We start from the raw sequence: 13,958 nt of genomic DNA, 5'->3' as shown, positions 1-13,958 counted from the left end.
TCGGTTGAGTAAACATCACAAAGCCCACGCATGTGATAATTAACATTTAATTGCCTCGAATCCAATGTTTCATGAATGCACTAAGTCCATGGATCCGGATTCCCATTTCAACCAACAACACTTCTCTGTAGGACATATCTACAGACCTACCACATGTTTCTTCTCATGATCAATGGGTGGAATTGTTTTACTAAAGCTTGAGCATATTTTGTGATGCATTTATCATTGGAAAATTAATGTTGCATGGCTCTCTACATCAATTGAGGGGGAGCTTGAAAGAGCACATGGTACATTTAGAGTGTACTTATATTGTGCATTTGTACTATCTAGTACTACGGATCATTTTACTCTTTTTGTCCTACACTTTTCCCCATTTTGTTAGAACTATGAGGGGCTAACTTGACCCGGATTGCTTGCTTCGGTGGTTTATGGATGAGCATTGCCTTGTAATTAGAAAAAGGAGGAAATATTTTGGGATCTAAAAGGGAAATGGAATGCAATTTGGCATCCAAAACACTCAACACAAAAAAGAAAGCCCTCCTCAATTCTCTCTCAATTTCTAATATAAAAGCCAAAGATACCTTACAATGATTGTTACAAGGTACTACAACTTGTCAATCGGGACAGCATATATTTAGCCATAATTAGGTCATCTAATTATGGCATGATTGTGTCAATCAGGACAGGCCATAATTAGGTCATCTATTTATGGCATATATCTTGTACAGTTATTGATTGTATATATCTTGTACAGTTATTGTTTCCTTGTTTGTTAGCCTAGATTGATGTTAATGGCTGCAATTCAACCTTGTAATTAGCCTAGAGTTTCTATATAAACAGAGGAACCTCACAATGAGGACATTGAATCCAATATATATATATATATATATATATGTATATATATATATATATATATTTACATGGTATCAGAGCTTTCTATTACCCGTTCTAAGATTTCTAGGTCAGGTTAGGACTAATCTGTTGGTCTCCTTAGATGTCAATACCTTCAAAGGAAGGTGTAGACAATTCTGGTGGGTTATAAACTGCTGTTCGGCAATTTCTGTTGAGGGTGGGATGTTTCTTTCTTGCTGCAAACTCTCATTTTGTGGTGATTAGTGGTTGTCAGCGTGTCCAGTTCTTGCTGGAAACTCTCATTTTGGTCTCCTTTTGTTTTGGGCTTGCTGGTTGTAGGCTTGTTTTTGGACTAGGGGTGAGGTGGATTTAGTATTATCTGTCTTTATTACTGTGTTTCGGGCACCATGTCTACTAGCAACTCGGATTCTTTTGGTGTGTGCTTTATGGGCAAGAATTATTCTGCCTGGGAATTTCAATTTCGCCTATTTGTTTCGGGGAAAGAGTTATCGGGTCAAATAGATGGAAGTGATCCAGCTCCTACTAAACTTTCTACATTGGCTCAGTGGAAAGTGAAAGATGCTGGAGTCATGACATGGATTTTAGGATCTGTTGATCCGCTGATTGTCCTAAATCTGAGGTCATACAAGACCGCAAGCGATATGTGGGAGTATTTAAAGAAGGTTTACAATCAGGACCACACAGCCAGACGCTTTCAGTTGGAATATGAGATCGCCAATTACACTCAGGGCGATCTCTCCATATAAGATTATTTTTCTGGGTTTCAGAACTTGTGGGATGAATTTGCTCACATTATTTATGCTAAGATACTAGCCGCATCTCTCGCTGCTGTTCAGGAGGTTCATGAACAGAACAAGAGAGATCAGTTTCTAATGAAGTTACGGATGGAATTTGAGGCAACTCGCTCCAATTTGATGAATCATGATCCTCCTCCCTCTTTGGATGTGTGCTTTGGGGAATTAGTTCGTGAAGAGCAGCGTCTTGCAACACAAGCTACTTTTCAGCAGAACCGCATGACCTCTAATGACGTCACTTATGCAACTCACGGGAAAGGCAAGGGTAGGGATATGCGGAAGGTCCAATGCTTCAGCTGCAAGGAATATGGGCATATTGCTGCTCACTGTGCCAAGAAATCTTGTAATTATTGCAAGAAGCAGGGACATATTATCAAAGACTGTCCGACTCGTCCCCAGAATCGCCACACTAATGCCTATCAAGTTGCGGTGGGTACTTCTGCTTCCGCTAATTCCTCTACAACTGGTGATCCCTTTGTTCTTACTCCTGAAACAGTTCAGCAAATGATTATTTCAGCCTTTTCAGCCTTAGGGCTTCAAGGTAACAGTACACTACCATCTTTACCTTGGCTTGTTGAGTCTGCTGTGTCTAATCATATGACTAGTTCCTCCAACACTCTTACCAATGTTCGGATGTAACGTCTCGGAAAAAATCTGTACAAAGACCCGAGTTCCACCTCAGGCAGAAATCGCTCAGGACCAAATCCTTTAGAAATTAAACAAAAATTAATCAAGTGCTAAACTAAATTATCTGTGAAATTAGCTTGAACCACTTTAAATACGAACTGCAAGACCCAAAACGTCTAGATTTGTTGACGCTACATTACCCTGAAACTTAGAATCAATCTCAAAACTCGGTTGCTCTCGGGAGCACACCGAAACTCCGTATCGGACCTGTACCGCACGTCGAAAGTCCGATTACCGCGAGACTATATGAATATGACCGCCTTACTGGGCTTGATGACCATCTCGGAAATCAAGTCCAGATAGTATCCAGAAACGCACAACTTTAGCCCGGAGCGAAGTGTGTGAGAAACGCGAATATCTTTAGAAAATGTACTCAGATTTAAGTAAACTGGGCTGTTCGCTTGTTGGCCAATTCTAAGGTTTCAAACCATCAGAATTTGACCCAAATACACCCTCAGATCAGGGAAAATTTCATACGCAGGTCAGTGTACTTGTGGCCCTGATCGAGTGGCGGTAACCGTTGAACTGAAACTGGTCCTCTGCGGTCATTCCGTAAATCCGATTGGACCGAAAACTTAACCTGACCTAGATCCAATGTCAAGGAACTTTCCCCAGATTGTATGCAAAAAAGGGCCCTCCAGATGTGCTCCGTTGGACCGAAACAGCCACTCTTTGGCTATAACCTAAGTATACCATGGCCCTGGGGCCATTCCCTTCAGTTCTGGGCCTATATAAGGGCCTTTACCCACCCATCTCTCATTCCATACGAATTCTAAACCCTAAGAGAGAAAAAAGAGAGAAAGTAAAGGAGAAAGTGGAGAAGTGAGAGAGCGAGTGTGAGATAATTCATGGGATTCGATCCCACTACTCCATGTACGTAACTACCGCTTCCGTGTCGCTATACTAGAGATTCTGATTCCGTTCTTGGGTAAGAAACCCTAACCCTAACCTGTCTTAGGAATCCAAATACGTAGATCGGTGAAATAGTTAACCCGTTTTATTAATTAGGTATTCAAAGTCTAGTTTACAAGGAGAAAGTGTTCAAACTGAATCCGTTACGAGTTTACCAGCGAAAGGTGCGGACTATAAATGTTTAGGTTATGGTTTTCAAGGCTATCAATGTCGGTTAATGATTTATAACTGACTTGGTTGCCATTTCTCATGCTAGATATGATGTTTACCTCGCTTTACAGATATATATGAACTACGTTGAATACAGTGTAATTCATATGTTTGTAAAAATGTTTGAATGGGTATGGAATTTGGATTCGTGCTTGCTATGATTATCCGTCATGGATATATGATTGTTGTATATGTGACAACTCCTGGGTGAAAGGATTTGCCCTAATACATATTATGACCAACATACGTCATGTATGTTGAAGTGTGTAGTCTAAGTGTTTGTAAAAATGTTTGAATCAGTATGGAATTATGATTTGTGCTTGCTATGATTATTGATCGCTAATACATGATCGTTGTATACGTGGCTACTTCTTGTGAAAGGACTAGCTATAGTATGTGTTTTTAACGAATTTATTACCTGTATGCAATATGTGTGGTCTAAGTGTTTGATAAAATGCCTGAATGAGAAAATGCTTGATGTAATGTATTTACTAAGAGTGTTGAGATAGGATTCTCAATTCCCTTATATATAGTTACAGTTTCCTTTATGTCACCTATCTTACTACTATGTGATTTACAGATGAATGCCTATGTATGATGACATGTGTGGTATGTGTTTGTTGAAATGCTCGAATGGGATTTATGTTTAGATTTGGTTGTCACATGTTGTCTTGGAATATCACATGTGGATGCTATTGGTTGGAGTGTGATTGGGGCTATGATGTAGTCCAGGCAATCGGTAATGGTTTACGATTGGTAGCTGTACTACTTAGCCACAACAGATACGCCTGATAAATCCAAGTCGTACGCTGTTTGTCGACAGTGGTTAGGCCACGCGGAATGCTTACGCACTCCATGTCGATCAAGTTAACGTACGCTCGTACCAGTCGAGCTTGTCAAGTAACCCGATTGACCCAATGTATGTTCACCATGTTTGGACGCGACTGCTTGAATCTAAGGTACCAAACTTACTGGCGAAAGGCCCGTTTAACCTTGGTACTTCGATCCGCTAAGACTCATGAGTCGGGCATGGTGGTATGGGACACTGTGGTCGAGTTGTCAGCCTACGCTGGAGCGACGAGCCTCCCCATAGTGTCCAATGAGCAATCCAGACTCGTGACCCGAATACGGTGGTATGGGACATTGTATTCGAGCTGTCGACCTACGATCAGGTGACGAGCCCGTAGTGACTTCGAATATACTCTAAGACTACGTTAAGGCGACGAGCTTTTCCGTAGTGACCTCAAGTATAAACCAGGCCTGCGCTGAGGTGACGAGCCGCTCCATAGCTACCTGGAACTGTTCTTCATATGTGATTAACTAGGATTGAGGACCCTAGATGGATCAATGTTTGGGTAAATGATATGAAAGGAGGTACCTTAGCTTCCCAATCCTACTGCATGAATATGCCTAATTAAGAACTTGACTAATCACGATCATGTACCGCACTGCATGTGCTTTGGCGAGGAAGCACACGTTTCGGGAGGATGCTATGCGCGAACGTGAGATGAAGTCACTGAGGGAGTGTAAGCAAGGGCATGCATCATTATTGCATACCATTCTTGCATTAACAAGAGTAATCTAGGACATGATTGTTGTACTGCTTTATCATTACTGCTTGACTGAATTGATAACATGTTAACCTTTGCCTTATAGTTCCACTGAGTTGATCACTCACTCTCTCTTGCATTAATAAGAGTAATCTAGGACATGATTGATGTACTGCTTTATCATTACTGCTTGACTGAATTGATAACATGTTAACATTTGCCTTATAGTTCCACTGAGTTGATCACTCACTCCCACTCTGGGATGGTGTTTTAAAACACCAACCAGACTCTATCTTAGTTGCAGATGATGGCTCAGCTTATGAAGCGGAGCCTGATTTTTATGACGACGAGCAGTTCTCATATATGCAGTATTCTGGCAGGTTCATGTAGGCCGCATTCTGATCATCGGGGCTATAGGGATTTCATGATGTAGACGGACCTACACATTTTGATATTTTGTATTTTGAAACGATACATGTAATTGTTTAACCTGGAACATGATTATACTCTGGAGACACACCACCACTTATATGTTTTATACATACCTATCATGGTCTTCCGCTTGCGTAATTTAACTGTCTCTGGGGTATGATATGCTGATTTGGTATAATCCCACTCATGTTTAGTGCACCAACACAGACAACATTTAATCATCATTATCCATGTTGCATAGGTGATGCTTGACCTCCGATTTTCAGGGCGTTACATTGGAATTATCATGGCTCATTGTACATTCAAATTGCTGATGGTAGTCAGTTACCTATTCATGCTGTTGGGGATATTAATTCATTAGTTAAAGAAGTTTTTGTATCTCCTAAGCTTTCTACTAGTCTCATTTCCGTCGGACAATTGGTTGATAACAACTGTAATGTTGGGTTTTCTCGTGATGGTTGTATTGTGTAGGATCAGGTGTCGGGGAAGATACTCGTGAAAGGGCCTAAAGTTGGACGATTGTTTCCTCCACATTTTTCCATTCCTTCTTGCATTTCTTTGGCTTGTACTACTGTAAACAATAAGGGTAAAGTATGGCACAAACGTTTGGGTCATCCTAACTCTATTGTTCTATCTCATTTAGTAAACTTTGGTTCGTTGGGTAATAAAGATCAATTTTCCTCTCATCTCTCTTTTGATTGCTCAACATGTAAATTAGGTAAGAGTAAGTCTCTTTCCTTTCCTGCTCATGGTAGTCGTGCTGAAAGCTGTTTGATTTGATCCATAGTGATGTGTGGGGTATTACTCCTGTTATATCTCATGCAAATTATAAATATTTTTGTCACGTTCATTGATGATTATAGTAGATATACCTGGATTTATTTTCTTCGTTCTAAATCTGAGGTATTTTCTGTGTTTCAACAATTTGTGGCTTATATTGAAACTCAATTCTCTTCAGGCATTAAAGTGTTAAGGTCCAATTCGGGTGGTGAATATATGTCTCATGAATTCCATGCCTTTCTCAAGCAGAAAGGAATTGTTTCTGAGCGTTCTTATCCTTATACACCTCAGCAGAATGGTGTTGCTAAACATAAGAATCGCCACCTGTTGGAGGTTGTTTGAACGTTATTGCTTGAATCTTTAGTTCCTTCTAAATTTTGGGTGGAAGCCTTATCCATGGCAGTTTATATAATTAATAGTTGCCTTCAAGTGTCTTGCATTTTGAAACTCCTTATTATCATCTTCATCATCAGCATCCCAACTATCTTGATATGCATACCTTTGGTTGTGTTTGTTTTGTTCATTTGCCATCGCATGAATGACACAAACTTTTTGCCCAATCTGTTAAATGTGCTTTTATGGGTTATAGTAATTCACACAAAGGTAATGTTTGCTATGATCCATGCTCTCACAGATTTCATATTTCTCGTCATGTTGTTTTCTTTGAAAATCAATCTTTCCTTTCTACTCATGTTGCCTCCTTGCCTGAGATCAATGTTTTTCCTCATTTTGATGACTTGACTCCTATTCCTGAGCGATTCAAACTTGGATTTGTGTATGAACGCCGACGACCAACTTTGCCCCTTCCTGAGCCTGACCCGACATCTGAACCTGTTCAGACTGTTCCTTCTGCGGCTGATCCGGATTCTGACATTGTTCCTTGCCGGTCTACTAGAGTTTCTCGTCCTCCTGATCGGTATGGCTTTTCTCATACATCTCTTCATGCTACTTTGTCCTCTATTTCAATTCCATCATGTTATTCCGAGGCTATTAAGCATAAATGTTGGCGTGAGGTGATGGCCGAAGAACTTCGGGCTCTTCAGAACAATCACACATGGGATGTTGTTCCTTGTCCGGCGAATGTTAAAGCCATTGGTTGTAAATGGGTTTACTCAATTAAGCTGCGTTCTGATGGTACTCTAAATCGCTATAAGGCCCGGTTGGTTGCACTTGGTAACAGACAGGAATATGGGGTGGACTATGAGGAGACTTTTGCTCCAGTCGTCAAGATGACTACGGTGCGGATGGTTATTTCTATTGCAGCGTCCCAAGGCTAGCCACTTCATCAAATGGACATTAAAAACGCATTTCTTCATGGTGATCTCAAAGAGGAAATTTACATGGCTCTGCCACCTGGCTTGACTTCCTCTTCTTCTGATGTATGTAAATTGAAGCGATCTCTGTATGGGTTAAAACAGGCTCCCCGGGCATGGTTTGATAAGTTCCGGTCTACCTTGCTTCAGTTTTCCTTTGAGCGAAGTCAATATGACTCTTCTTTATTTCTTCGTAAGACCCCTGCTGGTATTGTTCTTCTTCTTGTTTACGTTGATGATATTGTTATCACCGGGACGGATTCAGACTTGATCACTCGTTTACAGCAGCATCTTCAGGCCTCGTTTCATATGAAGGATCTTAGTCCTCTTACATACTTCTTGGGGTTGGAAGTTCACACGGATCCTTCTGGTATCATTCTGAATCAACATAAGTACACGCAGGATTTGATTGCTTTAGCTGGTTTTCAGGATACTTCTTCTGTGGATACTCCTTTAGAGGTAAACACGAAGTATCGTCGTGAGGAGGGTGATCTCCTGTCTGATCCTACTCTATTTCGACAGTTGGTAGGCAGTTTGAACTATTTGACTATTACTTGGCCTGATATTTCCTTCGTTGTCCAGCAGGTTATCCAATTCATGCAAACTCCACGCCATTTACATTTGGCTGCCATTCGTCGTATTATCCGATACCTTCGAGGGTCCCCTAGCCATGGGTTGTTCTTCCCAACCGGCTCTCCTCTTCGCCTTGTTCCATATAGTGATGCGGATTGAGCCGGATGTCTTGATACTCGACGGTCTGTCATAGGCTGGTGCATGTTTCTTAGTGATTCCCTGATCTCTTGGAAGAGTAAGAAACAACCTTGTGTTTCTAAATCTTCTATTGAATCCGAATACCGTGCCATGTCTGCTGCTTGTTCTGAGATTGTCTGGTTTCGTGAGTTTTGGCTGAGCTTGGTTTTTCCCAGTCTGATCCTACACCTCTCCATGCTGATAATACTAGTGCCATTTAGATTACTGTTAATCCTGTTTTCCGTGAACGAACGAAGCACATTCAGGTGGACTGTCATTCTATTCAGGAAGCCGTAGACACTCGTATCATTTCTCTTCCTCATGTTTCCACTAACCTTCAAATAGCTGACGTGTTTACCAGGCCATGACACGACAGCGCCATCAGTTCCTTGTGGGCAAATTGATGCTACTTGATCGACCAACATCAATTTGAGGGGGGATGTCAATCAAGACCAGTGTTCTAGTTGTCGGTATCGCTACAAGTTTCGTTGGCCGGAGATAAAGATATAATATCGTTATCACCAATAATATCGCCGATAACCGGAAATGCAGGGAAAAAGGGGGAAATATAGGGAAAATTGTGGAATTTTTCAGTGAAACTTCAAGACATGCCTAAATACACATATTTACATATTCAGGAATGAAAATTTTGTAAAAAGAATGCATTAAATTAGAAGTTTCCATTTAATGGGGGCCAAAAAGTATGCGTTGTTGTAAGAAATCACTCAAATAGTAACCAAAATTAGTTTATATAATACAAATGCAAGCTTACAACTATTAAGACATGCAAAAGTAAATGAATTGAAAAAAATACACATTTCTGGCCATGTTTCATCCCCACATAGAGTGACGAGGTGGCTCGTAATCATTGTTCAAATCCCGTGGCAGTTGAGAGTAGTACTGCTGCCCAACATATTGGCAGTACTATTCTCAGGTCATCCTTTGCTCGTACCAATTAAGGAACTCTCTTATGTACCTCTGATAGTCATCCTCCCCAAACTGTACGAGTACGCCTAGACGTGAGAATTGTGTGACATACATCGACGACATTTCCTGAGCAGGGTACTGAGGGAATAGATCAAGTCCAACCCCGACTCCTTGATAGTATTGCTGCCAGTCATACAAGTACCCCGAATATCCTCCTGTCAAAGGGTCATGACTCGAAGAACTATCTTCCGGCTGCCTGTACCCATGGGTAGAAGAGCGTGACTGAATGTCAGAGCCGTCATGGCCATACCCGTGATATCCCCCATGAGCATAAGGTGGGACAGAGGTGGAGCTCCCCTGATCTGAACTTATGTCCATAGATGACAAGTTGCGTGTGAGAGCATCAGCTGCGGCGAGTCCGGCTTTCTTCTTCGAACGACGCTCGAACATATATCTGGGCTCTGATGCTCTCGCCCTGGATGGTGGACGAGATCCATGATCCTCGTCCTGAGTGGCATGGTCAAAGCTCTGCTCCTTAGTGAACTGGCCAACGGATCGTTGGCTCTGAGCCGTTGTGTACCCCCCACCACTGCCACCCCCACCCCCACTAGTACCACCTATACTAGTGTCGGTGCCTCCTTCCCCTCCCTCATCACTGTTGTCATCGTCGTCGTCGTCGTCCCCAGGACCAGTGTCAAGTGGGGGTTGAGTCTCATCATCATCATCACTCATTACGACTTGATGATGAGGAGGGGGCCGTGAAGATGCTTCCTCACTCTCATTGGAACGTACCGAACGCCTCACGAAAGGATCAAAGGAGTCTGTATCCACCTTCTATTCCTCTACTACCTGATCGACATCGATACCCAGAGCTGCTGCTCCCTCGGCTACCTGTGGAGCAGGGCCTCCATCCGCATCATCTAAATCAGCTGATTTGAGCCACTCATAAAGTGGGTCCTCATCATCATCACCTATCTGTGCCATGTTACCTATAGACAATAGGTCTAACGGGTCTTGATTTTCCTCCATGTCTCGATCTACCCACAACTGCCTCTCTCTTAACTTCATATTGTAATAGCAGTAAACGAGCTTTTGTAGCTTCTCATATGCTAGTCTGTTCCTCTTGCTGGTGTGTATGAGTGACGATGTGCTCCAATTCCTCTCACACGGTGAGGAGGATACAGTTTGTGCGAGAACACGGACTGCCAATAACTGCAATGCGGGCGTGTCGACTCCGTACATCGCCCACCACTCACCTATATATCCATGAGGAGCTTGTTTTAGTTTGAAGTTTAAACGAAAAATGCAATTACCTAATTACGTTACCATACTCACACGGCATCATCGTTTCAGTCGATGTTTTTGCTAGTGCGGATGAGAACGTACCCCTCGCATCCCTAAACCGCAACAACTGTAAACACGGATTCACAGATCATTATTTTTAATCACCCATATTTCTAGAGGCTATAAGGAAGAAATTTTATTGCATTACCTGGTTACCGAAATCTACTTGCGCTGTTGATTCTGGTAACAATCGTTCGAACACCTCGTGGACAGCTATTATCAAATCCTGATTCTCATGGAGCCGATGTTTATAATGAAATTTGGGATTCAGGTAGTATGCTGAAACGCAAATATTAGTTACTCAGTTGTATTAACATGCAAACAGAAGTGATGCTTAAAGTACTCGGTTGTATCAACAAACTTACCAGCTTGGTGGAGTGGATGCTTGAGAGTCCCAATCCATCGACGATCGATGATATTGATCACCCACTGATACGAAGTGGGGATTGCAGTCATTATCCCCTGTCTCATAATTCTCATAAGCTCATACATTGACCCCATCAAAGGCCACATCTCATTATCTACGGCTCCTAAGACCTTGTACATCAGATGTAGGAAGAAAACGACGTTGTGAACTTTATCCCAGAAGGTATCGAAAAGCACAATATTCGAACAGGTCTTTGCACCCTCAGTCTTCTTTTGATTCCACTCCAAGTATCTCTCGGATCTGAACAAATTTCTGAGACCCACGTGATGCATGTATAAACTGTCGAGTGCAATGAAGTTCGTGGCGAATCGTGTCGCGCCTGGTCTAACGATGTCCCCTCCACAACACTCACGCATTGCAACTAACAACCATGAGTGATTGTATATAAAGTCTGGAAAGAGTCTGCAGATTGCATACTGAGTTAACTTTATGGGGCCTACTATGATTTATACATACAATTTGGTGGGTCCATGTAAATGGTGGACGTTATCTCTCAACTTATTCCCTCTTGTGTAGCCCATTTAATTAACTGATCATCCTGATTTTTGGGAATTTGGAGTAAAAATCACAGTTTCATAGGATGGACGGGTTGGATTTTACTTTATGAATGCATGTGCATGAAAGCCACATGGAGCAACGGGTAAAGGATTAGGTGCGGCCCCAGCCTCATCCACGACAGTGTGGTCCCAGCCCCCACCATGATGTATATGTTTCATCCATTTTTACATACCAGTATAGGGCTTTATACCAAAAATGATAGGAATATAAATCTCAGGTGGACCACACCACAGGAAAATAATAGTGATTGGATATCCACCATTCATCATGGTGGGGCCCACAGAGCACCGACCACTAGCCATTGGCTGGTTGCAGGGGCGTAGACAATTCGTTTTTTTTTTTTTTTTTGGACGTGGATTAGATGCAGTAGCCAAGTGGCTACTGAAGTGACGTCACCAAGCTATGTGGACCCACCATGATGTGTGTGTTGTATCCATACCATCCAACCATTTGCAGAGATCGTTTTGTGTGAGAAAATGAATGAGATAGATCTAAAGTTAAAGTGGATTCACCACAATAAACTGTGGGAGCAATCACACCCACCGTTGAAATATTTATAGGGTCCACTGTGATGTATTTTTGAGATCCAATCCATTCATAAGTTAACATCGAGATAAATGAAGTGAAAATAAAAATATCAGCTTGATCAGAAACTTCAGTGGCCCCTAAAAAGTTTTGAACGCTGGACGTCACTGTCCCCACTGTTTTCTATGGTGGGGTCCACTTGAACTTTAGATCTATCTCATTCTTTTTCTCATGACATAAAAATATATCTCCAAATTAATGGATGGTATGGATACAATACATGCATCATGGTTGGGTCCACATAACTCGGTGACGTCACATCAGTAGCCATTTGGGTTAGCCACCCTACTGGGATCGATGCCATGGATTGAAACGAGGTATCTCCACTCAGTCTGCGAGTTGAGCAATGGTTCTAGGTGTCTTTGGCTACGGCTTTTGTCAGTAGCCAATTCAGAAATCGGATTAGCTACTAAGTTACTCAGTACACTCTAAGTTGGGCCCACTGTGAATTTATGTGGTTTATCCACACCTTCCATCCGTTTTTTCATATCATTCTAGGCGTTGAGCCCAAAATTGAAGCTTATACAAGTCTCAAGTGGACCATACCACAGGAAATAGTGGAAATAATGATTTCCACCCTTGAAACCTTTCCACCCCATGCAGCGCATGACTGAGATTTCCTTCCTGCGCTGCAAGCTCAGGTGGGGCCTGCTGTGATGTTTGTGAAACATCCTCCCCGTTCATTAGTTTTGTGAGTTCATTTTATGACATGATGCCAAAAACAAACCATATCTAAAGCTCAATTGAGCCTAAAAAGTGATAATTAAACGTCCATAGTTGAAATATTTGTGGGGCCACAGAAGTTTTGATTCATGCCAATATTTTTGTTTTCAATTCATCTCAACAGTAATGGCGTTATTAACGGTACGGATGGCATCTAAACATCACTGTTGAACCAGGAAGGTTTCAACGGTTGGAATTTCCCAAACCACATTTTTCCTTTAGTACGACTCACTTGAGTAGTAGAACGTGAAGCAGGAAGGTTTCAACTGTGGGGTCCACCGTGATTTATGTATTTTATCCACTCTGTTCATCCATTTTAGCAGATAATTTTAGGTCATGAGCCTAAAAACGAAGTATATCTAAACCTCAATTGGACCACACCGTAGTCAACAGTATAAATTGAAATCAACCGTTGAAAATTTCTTGGGGGCTACAGAAGTTTTGGATCAAGCTGATCTTTGTGTTTTCCATTCATCCATGTCTGTGTGATCTTATGAATAGGTTGGATGAGAAATAAACATCACTGGGGGCCCTAGAAAGGTTTTAACGGTGGAAATCATTATTCCAACTGTTTCCAATGGTATGGTCCACTCGATCTTTGGGTATGCTTAAATTTTGGTCTCAACGCCTAAAATAAGATGAAAAAACGGATGGACCGCAAGGATCGACCAGATACATTCTCGGTGGGCCCAGAAGAATGTGCTCGGTACGTTAACAGCATACGAAACCACGTACGCAATCCCATTTACGCCCGCCCGATCCCCAAATTCAAAAAATCCTTCAAAAATTTCAAATTTCCATCTCCATCCCACCAATTTCTCCAAAATTTCAACCGAAAATCCCTCTCCCTCATCCCAAATAAGAAAAAAAACCCTCAAGATCTCGCCCCGCAAGCGGATTCGAGAAGTTGGAGGATTTTTCGACGGAAAAAAGAAAATTTTTTGGGTTGAATCTTACCGGATATTGCCGATCTGCACTCAAGGCTTTGAATTTGAGTCTTCCTCCAGATCCGAGCGAAAAAACAAGTAATTTTTCGATTTTTTTTACATTTTTTCACTGACAACTTCCCCTTTTATCGACAAAGAGGGTTGTT

General features: G+C 41.8%; 2 protein-coding genes across 12 annotated transcripts in view; both read right to left on the bottom strand.

Annotated features, from left to right (window-relative positions):
- LOC131258353 (uncharacterized) overlaps positions 1-13,958 on the bottom strand; it is a 76,880-nt gene that overhangs the window by 54,126 nt on the left and 8,796 nt on the right. The window lies entirely within an intron of this gene.
- LOC131258356 (uncharacterized) lies at positions 9,035-11,099 on the bottom strand. 3 transcript variants are annotated; one of them, XM_058259626.1, is made up of 3 exons: positions 10,721-11,099; positions 10,564-10,639; positions 9,035-10,484 (listed from the first exon to the last, which is right to left on the bottom strand). In XM_058259626.1, the coding sequence occupies exon 3, from the start codon at positions 9,958-9,960 to the stop codon at positions 9,232-9,234; it is 729 nt and encodes a 242-aa protein (XP_058115609.1). In that variant the 5' UTR covers positions 9,961-10,484; positions 10,564-10,639; positions 10,721-11,099; the 3' UTR covers positions 9,035-9,231. The 3 variants fall into 3 exon arrangements, with proteins under 3 accessions (XP_058115609.1, XP_058115607.1, XP_058115608.1); XM_058259624.1 differs by having other exon boundaries at positions 10,564-11,099; XM_058259625.1 differs by having other exon boundaries at positions 9,035-10,639.

The sequence above is a fragment of the Magnolia sinica genome, chromosome 10 (assembly GCF_029962835.1).
Source record: "Magnolia sinica isolate HGM2019 chromosome 10, MsV1, whole genome shotgun sequence".
In the NCBI taxonomy this organism is placed as follows: domain Eukaryota; kingdom Viridiplantae; phylum Streptophyta; class Magnoliopsida; order Magnoliales; family Magnoliaceae; genus Magnolia; species Magnolia sinica.
The sequence above is the reverse complement of the archived record's forward strand: the minus strand, read 5'-3'. Positions and strand labels throughout refer to the sequence as shown.

Coding starts and splice junctions, on each gene's coding strand:
- LOC131258356 (XM_058259624.1), bottom strand. CDS start 9,960: ATGAGTGATGATGATGATGAGACTCAACCCCCACTTGACACTGGTCCT.